This window comes from Corvus hawaiiensis, chromosome 14, assembly GCF_020740725.1.
Source record: "Corvus hawaiiensis isolate bCorHaw1 chromosome 14, bCorHaw1.pri.cur, whole genome shotgun sequence".
Classification (NCBI taxonomy): Eukaryota; Metazoa; Chordata; class Aves; order Passeriformes; family Corvidae; genus Corvus; species Corvus hawaiiensis.
This window is the reverse complement of record NC_063226.1, coordinates 1,978,128-1,993,607: the sequence shown is the minus strand read 5'-3', so window position 1 is coordinate 1,993,607 and position 15,480 is coordinate 1,978,128. Positions and strand designations below refer to the sequence as shown.

Sequence of the window (15,480 nt, the reverse complement as noted above, 5' to 3'; positions counted from 1 at the left end):
AACAAAGATAAACTACAGTCACATATGTAGCTGTTTCCTTTGGCACATTGATTAGGGAGTGGTGAAGTCATCAATGGCAGTCAAGCTACAAAATCAAGTTACTACTACAATCCCCAATGATCATCTCTTTCCTGGAACTCTTTGCATTTTATAATTTAACATCCCTTGTGCTGTTAATATTACCTCTAATAAATGAGGTTTAGTTCAAGCCATCCTAAATCTCATGCTGAAATATAAATCCAGAAAGAATTATTAAAACAGAGAGTGACCATCCATAATTGAAAAACATCTGTGATGAAAGACTAGGCAGGAAATAATAACCCATCATAAGTGCAATTTAATTGTGGTAAAACACTGAGAGCTCCCTGGAAGTTTTCAGGGAAAACAGTTTCTCTGGAAATATCAATGCAATAAAGCCCAAGCTTCCCACAGAAACAAAAATCTCGTGAGATGGATTGTGCATTAAAATCCTGTCACAATAGCCCAACTAGATGTTTCTAGAGGACTGGAATTTCCTTGCCTTTGTGCGGCAAGATTTCTCCTGCATTAAATGGCAGAGTTGCCAGCACCCAGCTACTCTGGACCGGGAAGCAGTACATCTGTCCTGGCTCAGCTATCTTTACTCATTACATTGGTCTGGAAGCTGGGCATCATTTAAAATCTTGGATTTAGTATGACTTGGAATAGGACATCTTTCAAACGCCAGCTTCTGCAGGCTTGAAATTATTTTGGAAATCAACTGCAACATGACTGCCATCATGGCACGTTTCTCTGAGTATAGACATAAATATGTTTTTGCCAATAAATACTTAAAGAGAAAATAAAACATTTATAACTGAAGGGTAATGAAGTTATGTAGCTGAATAATAAGATTTAATGTTAAACTTGATCAGAAATTTGAAAGCCTGTTACTTATTTCTCTGTGTTTCCTTGAGCAGTACACTCAGCAGTAGACAAACTCAGCAGCTGACTGCAAGAGGCTCATTTAAAGGAAGAAACATAGAGCCAAATCCAACAGAAAAGGGGAAAAAAAAAATAAAAAGAGGGAGAGAAACATTGGGAAAGCAGCAGCAGAAATTCCTTCCCAATGCAAATTCTGGTATCAAAAGCCAGGCAAAGTCTCCCAGCTCCTGAAACAAAAACAACCAAATGAGAACCACAAGACAAACGGTGGTGCTGCAGACGTTCTAAGCTGGAACACATCTCACAGGTAATTCACTCTGAGAAATTTCTCTGCATATAACTTCTTTCACACATAATTAAGAGCTGTCAGGATTCAGGTAAAGAGTTGCTGGAAGTGGGATAGTAATTGCCATCTTCCACCAGGAATAGATGCAATAAATAGTAAAGATCTTTCACAAAACAGTACCTGCCTTGAGAACAGAACCGCTGTCTCTGTCACCTTCCAAAAACACGTGGAAATCTGCTATGGCAATTTAACTCAGAAACAAGGAAAAACTTTGCTGGATAGTGCTTTGCATATAAATGTGTACTAGAGTCAAAAGCTAGAGACTACAAAAGAGATTCAGACTAACTGAGCATTTTGTAGGGGTGGGTGAAGGTGCTGGTAAAAAGGCTGGCATCTCCCAGCAAAAGTCTTTCTCCACCTCTCATTTGCACCTCATTTTTCACCAACATTTTTAAGGGACAAAACTGGTGAATTCTTTGTAAATAAGCTAGATTGCGTTTTTTAAAGTCAAAAAAATCTACATGCAGCATTTTTCCTTAGTCCCTTTGTTCTTCCACCTGAAACACTTGTGTGTATATGCTCGCCCATGACTTAACACTATAAAGCGTGTCTGTTCTCCTCCCTTCCTACCTAACAGCAACACCCACAGTCCTGTGTAACAATCACACAGACCCTCAGAGGGCAGTTCCATTGTTATTCTGAAGAGGGGTATTTGGAGTAATGTGTTTCTCCTCTGAGAAATTGGAATTTCTAGAGAAGCTGCTTAGCCCTGATGGGAATGCATATTCATCACACCCTCCTTGTTCAGAGTGAAACTCCTCACTGCTTTCTTCTGAGAATTGCTTGAAGCCTCAGACATTAAACTGTTGTACAGAACCAGACAAAAGTTTTAAACTATTAAGATGTAATGCTTTGAAAGATGACCCATGAACCAAGACTTTAAACATGATTTTTGCCTACTACAGCTAAATGGACGTTTATCAAATGCTGTAGAAGAGAAAAAGGAAAGTGATGAACACCTCATGCAGAACAATTGCATTTTCTCCTCTCTAACAAAGTAACATTCATCATCTCCTTCCTTCCCTGCCACATTCTCCTACTTCCTTCAAGTGATGCTTTTGAAGTTGAACATTTTGCTTTACCATTTTATCTGTCAAACCACTCAAGAAAAATCAATCTACTGGAGCTCACGGATGTTTACGTCCATTTTCTTCCTTTCTTCTGCTCTTACCTGCCATATTTACAGTGATTCCAACAACTACATTCTCTAAGTGATGTATCAACAGAACTTAAAATCATTATCTTACATAATCAGTTATGATAACTATCTCATTGAACACAAAAAATTAAGTAAATAGCTTTCAAGGATGAATATAAAAAAATCGGAGGCAGCAGGAATTGTAATCATTCAACAAATGTGTTTCTTTGTTTTAATTTAAGTAAATTTTGATGAATATCCTAAAAAAGCCATACTAGTGATTTAACTTGTAAACCAATTTCATAGCTTTCCAATAACATTTAATGTCTTGCACTTGGGCTTAATACACAACACTCCTGAATTTTGGGGTGTAATATCTATTTTTTACAACTAATACTCTCTATGCAAATTTATGACTCAGCTGCTTCCTCTTGGGGGTGGAATGGAAGTGGTGAAGGCATTTCAAAACACCTTTAATGTGTGAGCAAATACATTAACTTCCAAACAGCACATGAACAATCTTTCTCTCTCCATGCTAACCCATGCCCATAACCTTCCCAAAATTACTTGTTATCAAGGACCTTTCTCTCTGCCTTTATTTTCTCTGGCACAAAAGTGAAACTCTTTCCTTCTCCAATTCTGGCAGTTGCTAAACTACTGAACAAAAGAGTGCATGGCCAGTACTTCCAGCAGTTTTACTCCACTTGAAGTGCTAAATGTCCAATAACTGGATATATTGGAGAAGGCAATTAAGACTAGCAAAAAAAAAGCTGACTCCACTCCATAACAAAAAATGCAAAGATGCTCAGAATCACTCCAGGAGCTCATTTCTTAACTGACAAACTTGAACAGGGTCGTTCCCAGGTGGCTCAAAGAGCTGACTGATAATTCACCTAGAAGGAGGCCTTTCACCTTACTTAAAAGAACAAAACTACTTAAATTGCAAGGCAAAAAGTTTTCTATTTATTTGTTCAGTGGATTGACAAACTCTTTTGCGTGAATTCAACTCTGGAAGGAATTTGAAGCAGTATGGCTGGGAAATAACCTCCTCTGCCAGCAGGAGGCAAGAGCAGCCCGCAGTCTCCTCACAGAGCAGTGCAGAGGCACTAACGAGAGCAGCACAGCCAATGTCTTCAAAATGTAGAAGCAGCCACTAATAACAAACCAACCCCAATATTCCAGGTACTGCAAATCACCTTGCTAGATTCAGGCAATGTCGGCAAAAAGAATGAATGGAATAATATTCTCTTCAAACGTGCACAATTCACAAAACACAAGCTTCTTTTCACTTCCACCAATATCGAGGTTAATTTCTGCCAGCCCTGTTTCTGCCCCACGTAACACTCTGTCACACATCCCTCCAGGTGCCTTTCACTGACAAAATGTGATAGCCACGAGATAAAGGTTCACAGAGGTCTTATTCTTCAGGGTGGAATTCCCATGGCTGATATTCTTACTGTGATCTAGGATAGCCTTAAGTTATAGCCATTTGGTTTTGCTGAGAAGTGGAAATTCTGCTGATCTTCCCCAAAAGATCCAATTAATAGTTGTGCAAAACTACTTCGAATGTATCAGAGATAATGCCAAGAGCAGCAGCAAAGAGGCTAGAGTGGAGTTTTGAAACATTGTTCAGGTTTTTTGTTTCTTAAAGAGCTGTTAATGGAACAAGCCTAAAAGGCATCACATTCCCAACTAGCACTGAAGATGCTTCTGTTATAAGAATTTTTTGTGCCATCTCTACACTACTGAAAGTTTTCTTTTCTGCTGAATAAGAATGGACTTGTTTAGATGAGTTACCCAATTTACAGCTTCCCCTTATGGTCTTGTAGGGCACATGCCTCAAATTATCAATACTTATGTTAACAGTGAAAAATCTATGTTGAGCTCTGGGGATATTTTCAAGGCTTCTAAGATATAACATCAAGTATATTTTTTTAATTTTTCTTTCATAGTTGAGAATTTAAAAAAGAAAACCAAATTCAATTAGGAGTTAACTCAGTTAAATTTAGCTTGAAAGCTTTTTAGGATCTCTGTAGGGTCTCAATATTTCAATAGCTTTGTCTATAGAGCTTAGTACATGTATTAAAATAGTCCAAAATATTTAGTACCATTTTTAAAGAGTTCAGCTCTGCACAAAACATTCTTACCTGCTCTTCTATGTTGGTGTATAATTTTTCAATTTACTTTCAACTGTAGCATTCCCTTTTCCCCACTCTATACACCAAAATTACACTTTGTCCAAAGGTGGTTTGAGGTACGAGGAAGTTTGGTTGGATGTAAGTTCCTGGGAGAAGCCAGAAAACATGAATATAAAGAATAGAGAAGGAGTTTAATCTTAAACTACATTCATTGGGAAGGGGGAGAGAAAAGGGGAGGCGTCATGTGAATGACTGGCTGCTTCCCATGCATCATTAACAGGTTCTGGTTCCTTATTAAAACATCTGGGAATTGTCTTTAGTTTGTGTCTGCAGTCTGGAGAGATTATGTTCACCAGCACCTGCCAAAAACCCTCATGTAGCAGAAGCCACAATTTATTAACAAACATAAAGGGAAGCACTGATGTGCAGAGCAGTTCTGCCACAGAAAACACTGGTTAAATGATGCAGGAAATTAAAGGAGGAAGGTAAGGAACAGATCCTGCAATGAATCTTGGCAGATCTCTTTGAGGAGAAGTCAACGTGCTTCACATCCAGTCATCAAGAGCTGCACGGACTCTCTTGGTATCTGTCCCAGCACCCTGTCAGAGTTTAGATGTGTCCTCACATGCTGGTCAGTTAGAGCAGAGTAGTGCACAACCAAAATAATCCCTGAGCAAACGCCCAGGCCAAAAATAAACCCCAGAGTGGTACCACTACTTATTTTCAACAAGGAACCATATGGAAACAGAGGTCTGCTTTTCCTTCTCTAGCACTGAAATATTTCTTGGAGGAAGCTCTGGCTGTGCACTTCAAGTTATGAGCAAAAGGTAACTTATATAGATTTTTTTCTCCTACAAATCTTAACAGGTTTCTGCATTTTTTGAAAGGGGTGTTGACAGAATCCTCAAATGGGTTACAGTGCCAGAGAACAAAAAGGGAACTGTGATCTTTTATTGAAGAACTGAAAGCCTAAATTCAAAGACAATTCCAGCTTTAAAGAACCGTAATGCAGGAGATGTAATTTTCACCTGTCAAGGTGTATTTCCTTTTTTGAAGCCCTGCTTGGTTTATTCTGACTGGCTGCAGAGCAGAGTACAGAGCTTGATGCTCCAATATGTCTCAATGAACCAAAAAATTTGCTAGATCTAGTCAATAAATATATTTCTGTAGTGCTTGAAATCCTGCCCTGTAAGTAGGTCTTTTATGATCAAATACCTGACTTGTCCAACTCCATATGCAAGAACATCTCTGCAAGACAGCCGTTCAAATCAAGTTTTCCTTTAAAGAACTGAGAGAAACAGGTACTTTTAGGATGAAGTCCAAGTTCCAGGAACATCAACACCCTTCTTTTGCCTGCCTAGCGATGGCTACCAAGTTAAATTTGAGAAATATTTATCGGATAGGTGCAGTAACACAAATTCACCTCAAAATCACCTCCCAAAAGACCCACTAGGAAATTGCACTCCTGTAACAGCCACTAAGGAAACACATGTGTGTATAGATTGCATACACAGAGCTCTGGAGGAGGCTTAAAAATGGAGAAAATTTGTTCCTTGTGGAACAATGGCAAGACATAGCTTTCATTACCTTTTTAAAATAAGAAGCTAGACAAGTAAGAAGAAATTAAATATCTGAAGCAATAACAGGACTGTATAGAGGGGGGGAAAGTGACTTATTACCACATTACCATTTGGAGAGACATCTGTACTTTGCTTCCAGAACTCCTGAGGATTCTTAATTGATAAATTTCCATACCACAGTTCAAAGCTCACATGCCTAAATCACCGGTTACAGACTTTAGGACTAAAAGTCATAAATGCTGGCTTGGACATATGTGTCTTTGAGTTATCTTCTTTGGGATTTTGATATTTGGATTCGAATGTTACCACCACCATCCCAAATGCCTCTGATCAACATAAAGCTAATTATACGCTGCTATTAAACGCGATTATATTAGACACTGACAGTTGGAAAGGCCTAATGACCAGATGGATAGAAAAATAAGAAATCAAGCCATGTTGTTCTATAATAAATTTGCCAGAATTTTTATAGGCATTTTTATCATCAGCTTCATTATTTCATGCTGCCATTATAAAAAACACCAAACCAACAAGCAAACAAAAAACCCAAAATCGAAACCCCAAACACAACTGGAAAACATCAAGACAGAAAATGCAATTAAGCTTATACTGTCAGCATAATCCATCATTAATCATGCAGGTCAGTACTGTTCAAAAGGTGAAGATTTTTCTGAATATCCAGCAAACCACAGATGGGTATTCAATGCTACCCTAAAAGAATGGAACAGGACAAAGATGCATCTGTGGCATGTGTGCAAATCCTCAGAGAGGGGGCACTGAGACTGGAGCTGTTCCCATCACGGAGAATTGTTTATTTCCTCCAAGTCCCGCAGGGCTGGGATGACCAAGGTGAATAAGTGGCAGCACCGTGGAAGAGCTTGTGTCACAAGGAGTCCTAAGTGTTGGTGAAAGGGAACCCTCCCAAAGAGAAAGACAATTAAGAATCAACTCAACTTCCCTCACCAGTTGAACCAAATCTATCTAAATTTTAACATCCTGAGCATGCTTTATTCCACACCTTATCACTGAACCATCGAGTTCCAGAATAAGAAAAGTTGAAAGGAACCTTTAGAAGTCATTTAGTCCAACTCTGGACTCAAAGGAGAGACAAATTAAAGGTTACTGCCCAGATGCTTAAGTGATTTTGCAATTCATAAAGTGTGATTCACACATTTCAGTCAAACAGGTGTATTTGAATATCTTAAGAGAAGTCAAAAAAGAAAAGAAAAGGAAAAACCTAAATTCCCCCTTTCAGACAGTAATAAGTCATTTGAACAAGTAAAATTTTAACCCTTTGCCCTGCCTTTTGAAGTAAAACCGATACCTAACCTACCAGTAAAAAAAATAAACCACTTTGGCAATAATGTAACCCCAGGCACAGGATGAGGAAGGAGGGTTTTTTCCTCATAATTTAAAAAGCTCAAAAGCTGAAAGCCTAGGCTAGCCCAAAGCTCAAATAAGATTTCGTGTAAGAAAGAGATAAAATAAGTTTTTAATGCAAAGAATATACCAGATAACAGCATGTTTCCTGAAGGACAGGTTTTTTCTAGCCGAGAAGCTTGGTTCTCATATTTTACATTCTTTCTCTGTCCCGTCAGTGGCACTTTCTACATTTGTGAATCAGAGATCAAAATCACCATGACCTGTGTAAACTCAACCTTTAGACCCCTTTTTAGAATTCTGCAGTCAAACCTCTCATAGGTACATCAACAAAAAACTCATCCACAGAAAGCCTCCACCTCACCTCAGTTCAATTTTTTCCCATGATGGAACAAAGACTCCCCCACCCCCCTGCTCTTATCGCCATCAATACTATGCATAATCTCTAGTACTTTGTATTATACTCACAATAAGCTATGTTAGAGATTGATTAATAATCAAAGCAGAGTTGAGGTGTTTAATCAATCTGAACAACAGATTATTGCTTTGTGTACCACAAAGAAAGACAGATTATCCTTTTATTATTGATTAGAGTAGCAACGCTCCTGCCAGCTCTATTGCCTTTACTTCTAAATATTTTTGCTCAGCAAGTTTTCAACTTGCACCAGTCTTAAAGACAAAAAAAAAAAAAAAAACATTTGTTGGAGCTTCATATATATTGAGCAGCTTTCTACCATAATCCCCCCACTTTTCTTGGATGATATAGTAGGTGGACCACACATTAGCCTACTTACAGTGCCTTCTTCCCTCACAGCAAAGGCACTAAGGATACTCACACCTTCCACAGACCCTTCCATCTTCTCTGTTCAGCTGAAATTGCTTCCATCTTTGCTCCTAACACACCTCCAGAGAAGTGGTTATAATGTACAGGTAAGCACCCAAGTTGCATCATTTTCCAAAAGGCTGGCTTAACACTGGACTGCACAGATGGGAGAAGTGCTACAGAAGAATAACCAAAAAGAATTAATCCAAGATGAAAACCAGCTTGAGTTGGGCATAGATAAACAAAATCACCAACCCAAATCGCTCAGAATGTTCAAATACCAGCAGATATAAAAGTCTTTATGGCCTTTAGATTGAAATTACTGTTAAAAAAAAACTTCAAAATGTAGGAAAAACTCCCATCAAGGTGAAAGGAGAAAAAGGAGAGCCTCACTTCTATGCCCACAGAACAAGACTAAATTGGTGACTTTTCCCAGCTGCCAGGGAGACGAATTAGAAGTAGGCAATTCTTCACTGTAAGTTAGTGAAGGACTGCATCATGCCACTGTAATGAAAGTTTCCGGCACTGCATTGAGATTTTTAAGTAGAGATAGAGATTTAAGAGAGAGTTCAATGGATTAGATGACCTCCTCCTTCAGCCCCATTTTTTTCTGATTGTGTAAACGCTTTCAAATAAATTATTTACAGGCATTGAGCTAGAGATAGGATTTGTTTATTCTCAGATTTACCAGACTCAAATCAATTTCATATGAAACTTTTGTGTTAAGAATTTGCTCTTTAACCTTAACTTGAAGGAGAAAACTATTATTCTCTACTCAAAATCCCTGAATGATGAGCCAAGATGCTAATGCAAAACTGAGACAACAGTGCCAGTGTGATTTTTCATTGTTGTGACTGGAGACCTTTTGCTGTGTTGACATCAGCACACAAACACTGCAGTCTTTAAAACTGCAACATCTCCTTTCCAACTGAGCTCCCACTTGCCACTCTAAAAACATCATTCTTCATCATTCTCTAGGGAGTTAAAGAAATACACTGGTTTAATCCTACCTATCTGCATGGTGTCCATCTGCTTTCAGAGACCTTGGCCATTTGTGAGTGATCTGTGGGGATTCATGGCTCCTGAGGTGCAGCTTCAGCCCAACTAACACAGAGCCCTCCTCATGGCCTGGCTCTTCCTCTGCAATTACAACCCCAAGGCATAATTAATTTAAAGGACCACAATACTTATGGATTAAGCAACACAGTACTAAAGAACTGATACATCAATAAATAATAAGGCAGCTATTAAACCCACAGCTAGTATTAATGCAGAATTCTGTCATGGAGTGCACTGCTACCCACAATTAGAAAGTCATTATGTATCACTCTTACATATTACAAATCACTGAATCAACAAGGTTCAAACATCTGGTCCAACCATAACCCAGCACCACCACAATCACCCCTGAACTACAACCCCATATCCAGATGCCTGAGCACCTCCAGAGACAGTGGCTCCACCACCTCCCCAGCTCATTCCAGTGCCTGACTGCTCTTTCAGTGATTGGTTTTTTGGGTTTTTTTTAATATCTAATTTGAACCTCCCCTGGTGCAACATGAGACAACTTCCTTTCATCCTTTACTTTGATACCCAGCAGAAGAGGCCACCCCCCACCTCCCTACAACCTCCTTTCAGGGAGTTGAAGAGACACACAGCTACTATGGAGTTAAATCCTGTTCACAGCTGGGACATCTTAAGCATGTTTCCCTTGAGTGTCAGAAAATTCAGCAATAGAGAACTGACAACTGTGGGTGATAAAACAGGAGACCAGAATAAACTCCTGGTTGAGTTGCTTAACCAACTTGAGACTCAGGCCAAGCCTCAGTCCTTCCCTAGCCAAGATGAAGCCCCTGCACTCTCTGCACTAAAGCTCTGGCAAGAGCAATGCCATCAAACACCTCAGAGCACAGGCTGCTGCTGGGAGCACAAGAGCAAAGGGTCCCTGTTCCAAACAGGAGCACTGAGGTGTCAGGCAGGCACTGCTGCTGCTCCCAGGGAAGGCTCAGGGAGCTGCAGTAGCAGCCAGAGCTGTGGGAATAAGGGGATAGTCCCAGAAGCTCTCACTCTGTGCAGAACATGAACATGGGAATTTCCCTCTCAGCAGGTTTTCCTCCTTCTCTTGCATTTCTCTACCATGCTTTGCTATCTCAACCTGCTCACTTTCACAGCAGGGTTTTAGGCACCTCCTGCAACAACCAAACTCTTCCTGCACTGCTGAAAATCCTTGCAAATGTCACACCAAACTAAAGTAATGCAGTTTTGAAAGGAGCCACATCTTCTAACGAGACAGAAGCTGAAGCACATTCTTTGCCAAGAACATTGTAGTTAAAGGATTATGTATTAAGTTGGCCAAAAACCCTAAGAATGCTTCAAACCATTTGTAACAGAGAAAAGTATTCCCACCCAGTACATTTCTTTATTTATTTCATCATTCTGCCAAAGCACACCCTGAGGAATTTCTCTCTTCTCTCCATTCTGGTTCAAACCTATCATGCAGTGAGGCCAGGCTCTCCCTGTAGACAGTGTCTTTTCTCTTAGAAGAGAAAATGATTCATCTTAAGTTGCAGTTTTTGCAATGCCTAGTTAGTTTCAGATTCCTTTTATTTAAAATTCACCTCCAATATCTGACACTGCCATTCATTAGATATCAATTTGTCCACTTCCTATTCTTGAGCAGCAGATGGATTTATGTTAAAATGGACCAAACCAGTACAGTTTGTCCTGAGTGCCTGTGTTACATTCCAAGGACATAGAGGCAGGCCTCCAGGGTCACAGCTGCTCCAGGGAAACAGCTGAACAACAAGATGCCAGAAACTCTCTCATTTTTGCTTTCTTCTGCTGGGAAAGAAAGCCACAACGTGGTGCTGAGAACCTGCAGCTTGGGAAGGGACCATGCCTTCCCCTTCCTGGGAAAGGTAGGGTAAAACACACAGCTCTCAGCAGGGACAAGGACAATTCCCTGTGACTACACCAGGTTCTGTGGAGTCTGCTGCTATTTCTAAAATGAAAAAGTTGATTGAAAACAGGCCTGGAGCAAGGACCTGTCCTGGAAGGATGCAAGAGAAGAAGCAGAACACAGAGAAAGATTTGTTGTGCTCTCCTTCATGTCTATTTTGAAGATCTTCCTATAAGGAAAGAGCTGAACAGACACATCTCAAAGTTCTTACTGTGTGGGCATTACCAGGATTAAATGGTGACAACAGCACTATCTCTATGCTTCTAATGCAAGGTTACAAATATAGATTGGTTTTATTCAGCGTTATACCTAAATATGGAGAAATTGATAAAGTGTTTATGGCAAAGGACGATATTTTGAACACTGTCCCTCTAGATTGACTGCAATGACTCCTACTCAACTGTCGTTTGTCACTAACACAATTGCCCAGACCAATTTATCAATTACTTCTGTTATATCTATTTGTTCCCCATTGTCCAAGGAAGATAGGTTTGACTTGCACATTTTTCTCCCCATCCCTCCAACTATTGCAAGAGCTACAGTTGTGATAGTGCTTACACAACATTCAATTGACCAAGCTATGCAAAACTCTAGTTTAGTCCTGTTGCTCAAAGCAATTAAAACAGTGAAACAGAAAGTTTTTATATGTATATTAAGAAATGAGGCCACAAAAGATGTATTTTCTATGTGTAGTTTTTCTACACAATAAACAATATTTTCCTGCCAGATCTTCATATCAATGATGCTGCTAATTCTGGATGTTTTCTGAAATATTACTATGAATCTGTGGGTCAGAATTAGGTTATATTTTCTAGTAATCTCATACTGTAACGGAGTTGTCTGGTTCACTAATAACTGCTGGATGGGGTCAGGGAGGGAGGAGTTCCCATTCATCACATGAATGTTTCTCTGAAATGGTGGAACTTGTAAAAGGCTACAGAGGTGGCATCACTGACAAGCACCACAGACTCCTGCTGCAGAAGGGTTTATGTATGACCCTGCTTTGGGCACAGAAAATTTTGATTCTATTATCATTTTAATCTGGACTATTGTAGGGGTCTTTGCCTAGAGATGGTGCAGTATTGAAGTAGTAGTTATAAAGCTGAATTAAGATTTATTTCATAATTAATGTATGAAGATGATTTTTCGCCTTGTATAAGCTCAAGAATGCTCAATATCCAGTAACTTGAATAACAAACGCATCTTGTAAACAATGGAATTTTCTGCTCCCAGAACTTCAATTGGCCAAGCCCTCTCACTGAGCAACTGTAAGACTATTGGCATCCTTTTGGAAATTGGAATTGGTTATCTTCTCCCAGTGTTGGTCTAATTCTGCTTTTTATGTGATTTAGGTTTTCTTTTGGTCTTTTCTCTAGGGCTCCAACCTCTAACAATCACCTTTACACCCACTTTTCCTTCAGCAGCCACAATTTTCACCTGTGGCTCTGTTTATTGGCAGGTTTAGGAATCTGTCTGGAAAGCATTTTGCAGACAAAAGCAGTCATCACTCCAGATCAACTGGAAGCTGCATGGATTTAGTTAGCACAATAGTGAAATCAAGTCAATAAACCTCCTCAAAGGCATGCTAACATTACATCAAATTCTGTTCCATATTGCCCATATTGCCACAGCTTCTGCCTGGCTCAGGGCTGGCCTGGCAGACATTCCTGTCTGCCTGGAAAATGCAGGAGGAACAGATTTATCTGCTGTTCACTATCTGCAACCATCCCCAGCAGCTAGTGGTAACAGACTTGCAAGACCAAAAAATTTAAAGACTGACAAAAGAAAAATTTCTTAAAACAGTTACTTAAAATATACATTTCTTCATATCAGGGGTGTGTTCTCATTACCATTCCCATTTGTATGAGGAGAGCACTCTGGAAGCAGATGTCCTGCTCAGAGCAGAGCTCTCTGCTAACACATGGTCCTCAGCACCAGGGGCTGCTCTGCACTCTGGCTCTGGCTGCTGGCTAATCGAGACAGGCATTTGTTCTCAGGAGGCTCAGCACTCATCTCTCAGAGCCCCCAGGAAAAAGAGTCTGGTTGATGGTGTGTTCCATGCCTTGGCAATTTGTTTCCATTATATATTTGGACAAAGACCTTTGAGCAGCAGTATTGGAGGATGTGGGAAGGGGAAAAAAAAAAAGCTGTGTAAAAAGGAGGTGGCATTTCCAGTTGCCATAACCCTTTCAAATGCCTGAAGAGTTTGGGGTTTTTTCTGTACCAGGGAATATTTTTGTACAAGCTTAATTGGAGAGCTTGAGAGAAAGAACATGAACTAATAGTGAAACAATGCCCACATCTCATCTGTGGGTTCAAGTCATTGAACTCTAAGATGAATTTCCAACTCACCCTAAAACATTAAGAGTGCCCCATTTCCTTACACTCTACCAGGGAAATAGGCTCTCAAATTAATCTATAAGATCTGCTTTTTCAGATCTACTATAGAGCAGTAAAAGCTTAAAAATATCTATTAAATTCAGGAGATACAAAAATCATACTCCAGGTCTTTATTAAATCAGGAGAAATTCTAGAGAAATGTTACTGCAAGCAAGAACATGTGCTTATTTACCTGCTAGTTTTTTGTTATCTTGACCCCTTTTCTCTCTCCAAATCAAACCAAGCTTCAGAAGAGCCTCTTGAAGGAACTACTGAAAAAAAAAAATCATCATTCTTTATGTGGTCAATAAAGTCACTGCACAGAGCAGACACACAAATGGAAGCAAAATTCCCACAGAAATGTCCTTTCAACAGAAAGCAAGCTCAGAAAAATAACACTCTGTGTGGGCAGGAAGATTGACTTTTTAAGGTCCTTACAGAAGGGGAAGGATAAAAAAATAACTTGTGATGCCAATGATGTTTTGTGTATGAATATTTTCAACATTTCTCATGCAGCTCCAAGGGGTGTTAGCCTCAGGACTTGCATGCCAGGGATAATGGTAGAAAAGGCAGCACAATACAGCAAAGTGCTGCAGAGCTGAAGAGCAGATTTTGGCCAGTAACACCTGCAAGTACATCAGCAAAAAATGGAGGCCAAATTTCATCCCAAGTGACCACTGTGTGCATGTTTTATTTTGAGGCCCCATTCCCACCTATCAACCCTTTTACTGTGCAGTACAGGTAAGGTCAGACCCAGTCACGTGGACACAATTGATGTCCCCACTTACCAAGCACAAATGGAGATGTTTGATCACCCAATAAACCAGTTCTAAATCAGCTGCCTACAGCAAATCCCGAGGAAAGATAAAATATAGCCTGTGTGATGATGGTGGTGGGAAGGTCTTTCACAGCACATCTTTTCCCTCTCTGCCTATCATAACACCAGCATAAAAATGAAAAGAACAAACCTTTCACATGAGGTTTTAGAATATCTTTTGCTGAGGCAACACCTCAAACACTTCCCCATCTCACAGTTTCAAGAAGTCCAGTGTTGTGGGATGCCCAGGTTACAGTCCCACCAAACCTGCCAGCACTGGAGAGGAATTTAAAAGTTCTGGGCAAATAGATGCAGCACAGTAAGACAGAGCTGGAAGCATTTCACAAACTGTTTGTGTGCCAGAATGCCAACGTCAGCCCGTGGGTCGGCTGCATGCCCTGTGTTCCCTGGCACACAGAAAACCAGCCACTACCAGAGGGACTGTGTGCGACCCCAGCGGGGTCACTGCTCCTGCCTGGCTGTGCACTCACAGCAGCACCCAGAGCCCCGTGCTCCTACCCACCTCACCCACTGCTGCACAAGGCAGACGCAAGGAAAGCTGCACCACACATCCTGCACTCATCCCAGCCTCACGCAGCCGAGCCAGTGCCACGGTGTCACTCCTGGAGGTGAAATGACGCCATCTGCGAGGGAAAATAAACAGGGAATGAGTCACAGCATCCCTGAGAAAATGGCACAGCCCTGGAGCTGGAGAGAGCCATGGAGGAAAGGCAGCCAGAGAGACACAGCACCAGTGATTCCCTCCTAAGTCACAGAAAAACGGAGTTTGTTCTGTCCTTCAGAAGCGCTACTTGACAAACCTGCTATGCACACCTGCGCTTTTAGGGGGGGTTTTATTCTTTCTGCTAAACACCTGCACGTTTAGGACTATTTGTGCCTGAAGGCCCTGTAGTAGCAGGGCCAAGGATATCTTTGAAAAAATTAAAATATCATTAAACTAATTCCAATTTGTGTGAACATTCACTGAGTAGAATTTAATTGATTCCAAAATATACA

General features: G+C 40.3%; 1 protein-coding gene across 18 annotated transcripts in view; it reads right to left on the bottom strand.

Annotated features, from left to right (window-relative positions):
- LOC125333098 overlaps positions 1-15,480 on the bottom strand; it is a 52,733-nt gene that overhangs the window by 15,887 nt on the left and 21,366 nt on the right. For 12 of the 18 annotated variants that reach the window (XR_007206754.1, XR_007206752.1, XR_007206758.1 and 9 more), the window contains 4 exons: positions 14,987-15,107; positions 13,840-13,918; positions 9,319-9,448; positions 8,322-8,484 (listed from right to left, as the gene is read on the bottom strand). Coding sequence is in view for 4 of the 18 variants with exons in the window: in XM_048318714.1 (XP_048174671.1) it covers positions 8,454-8,484; positions 9,319-9,448; positions 13,840-13,915; positions 14,987-15,107 (358 nt within the window). In the remaining 14 variants the exon portion in view is untranslated. Of the gene's footprint in view, positions 1-4,034; positions 4,672-8,321; positions 8,485-9,318; positions 9,449-13,839; positions 13,919-14,986; positions 15,108-15,480 lie in introns of those variants that run through there. The other 6 variants (XR_007206750.1, XM_048318714.1, XM_048318715.1 and 3 more) reach the window with 3 other exon arrangements.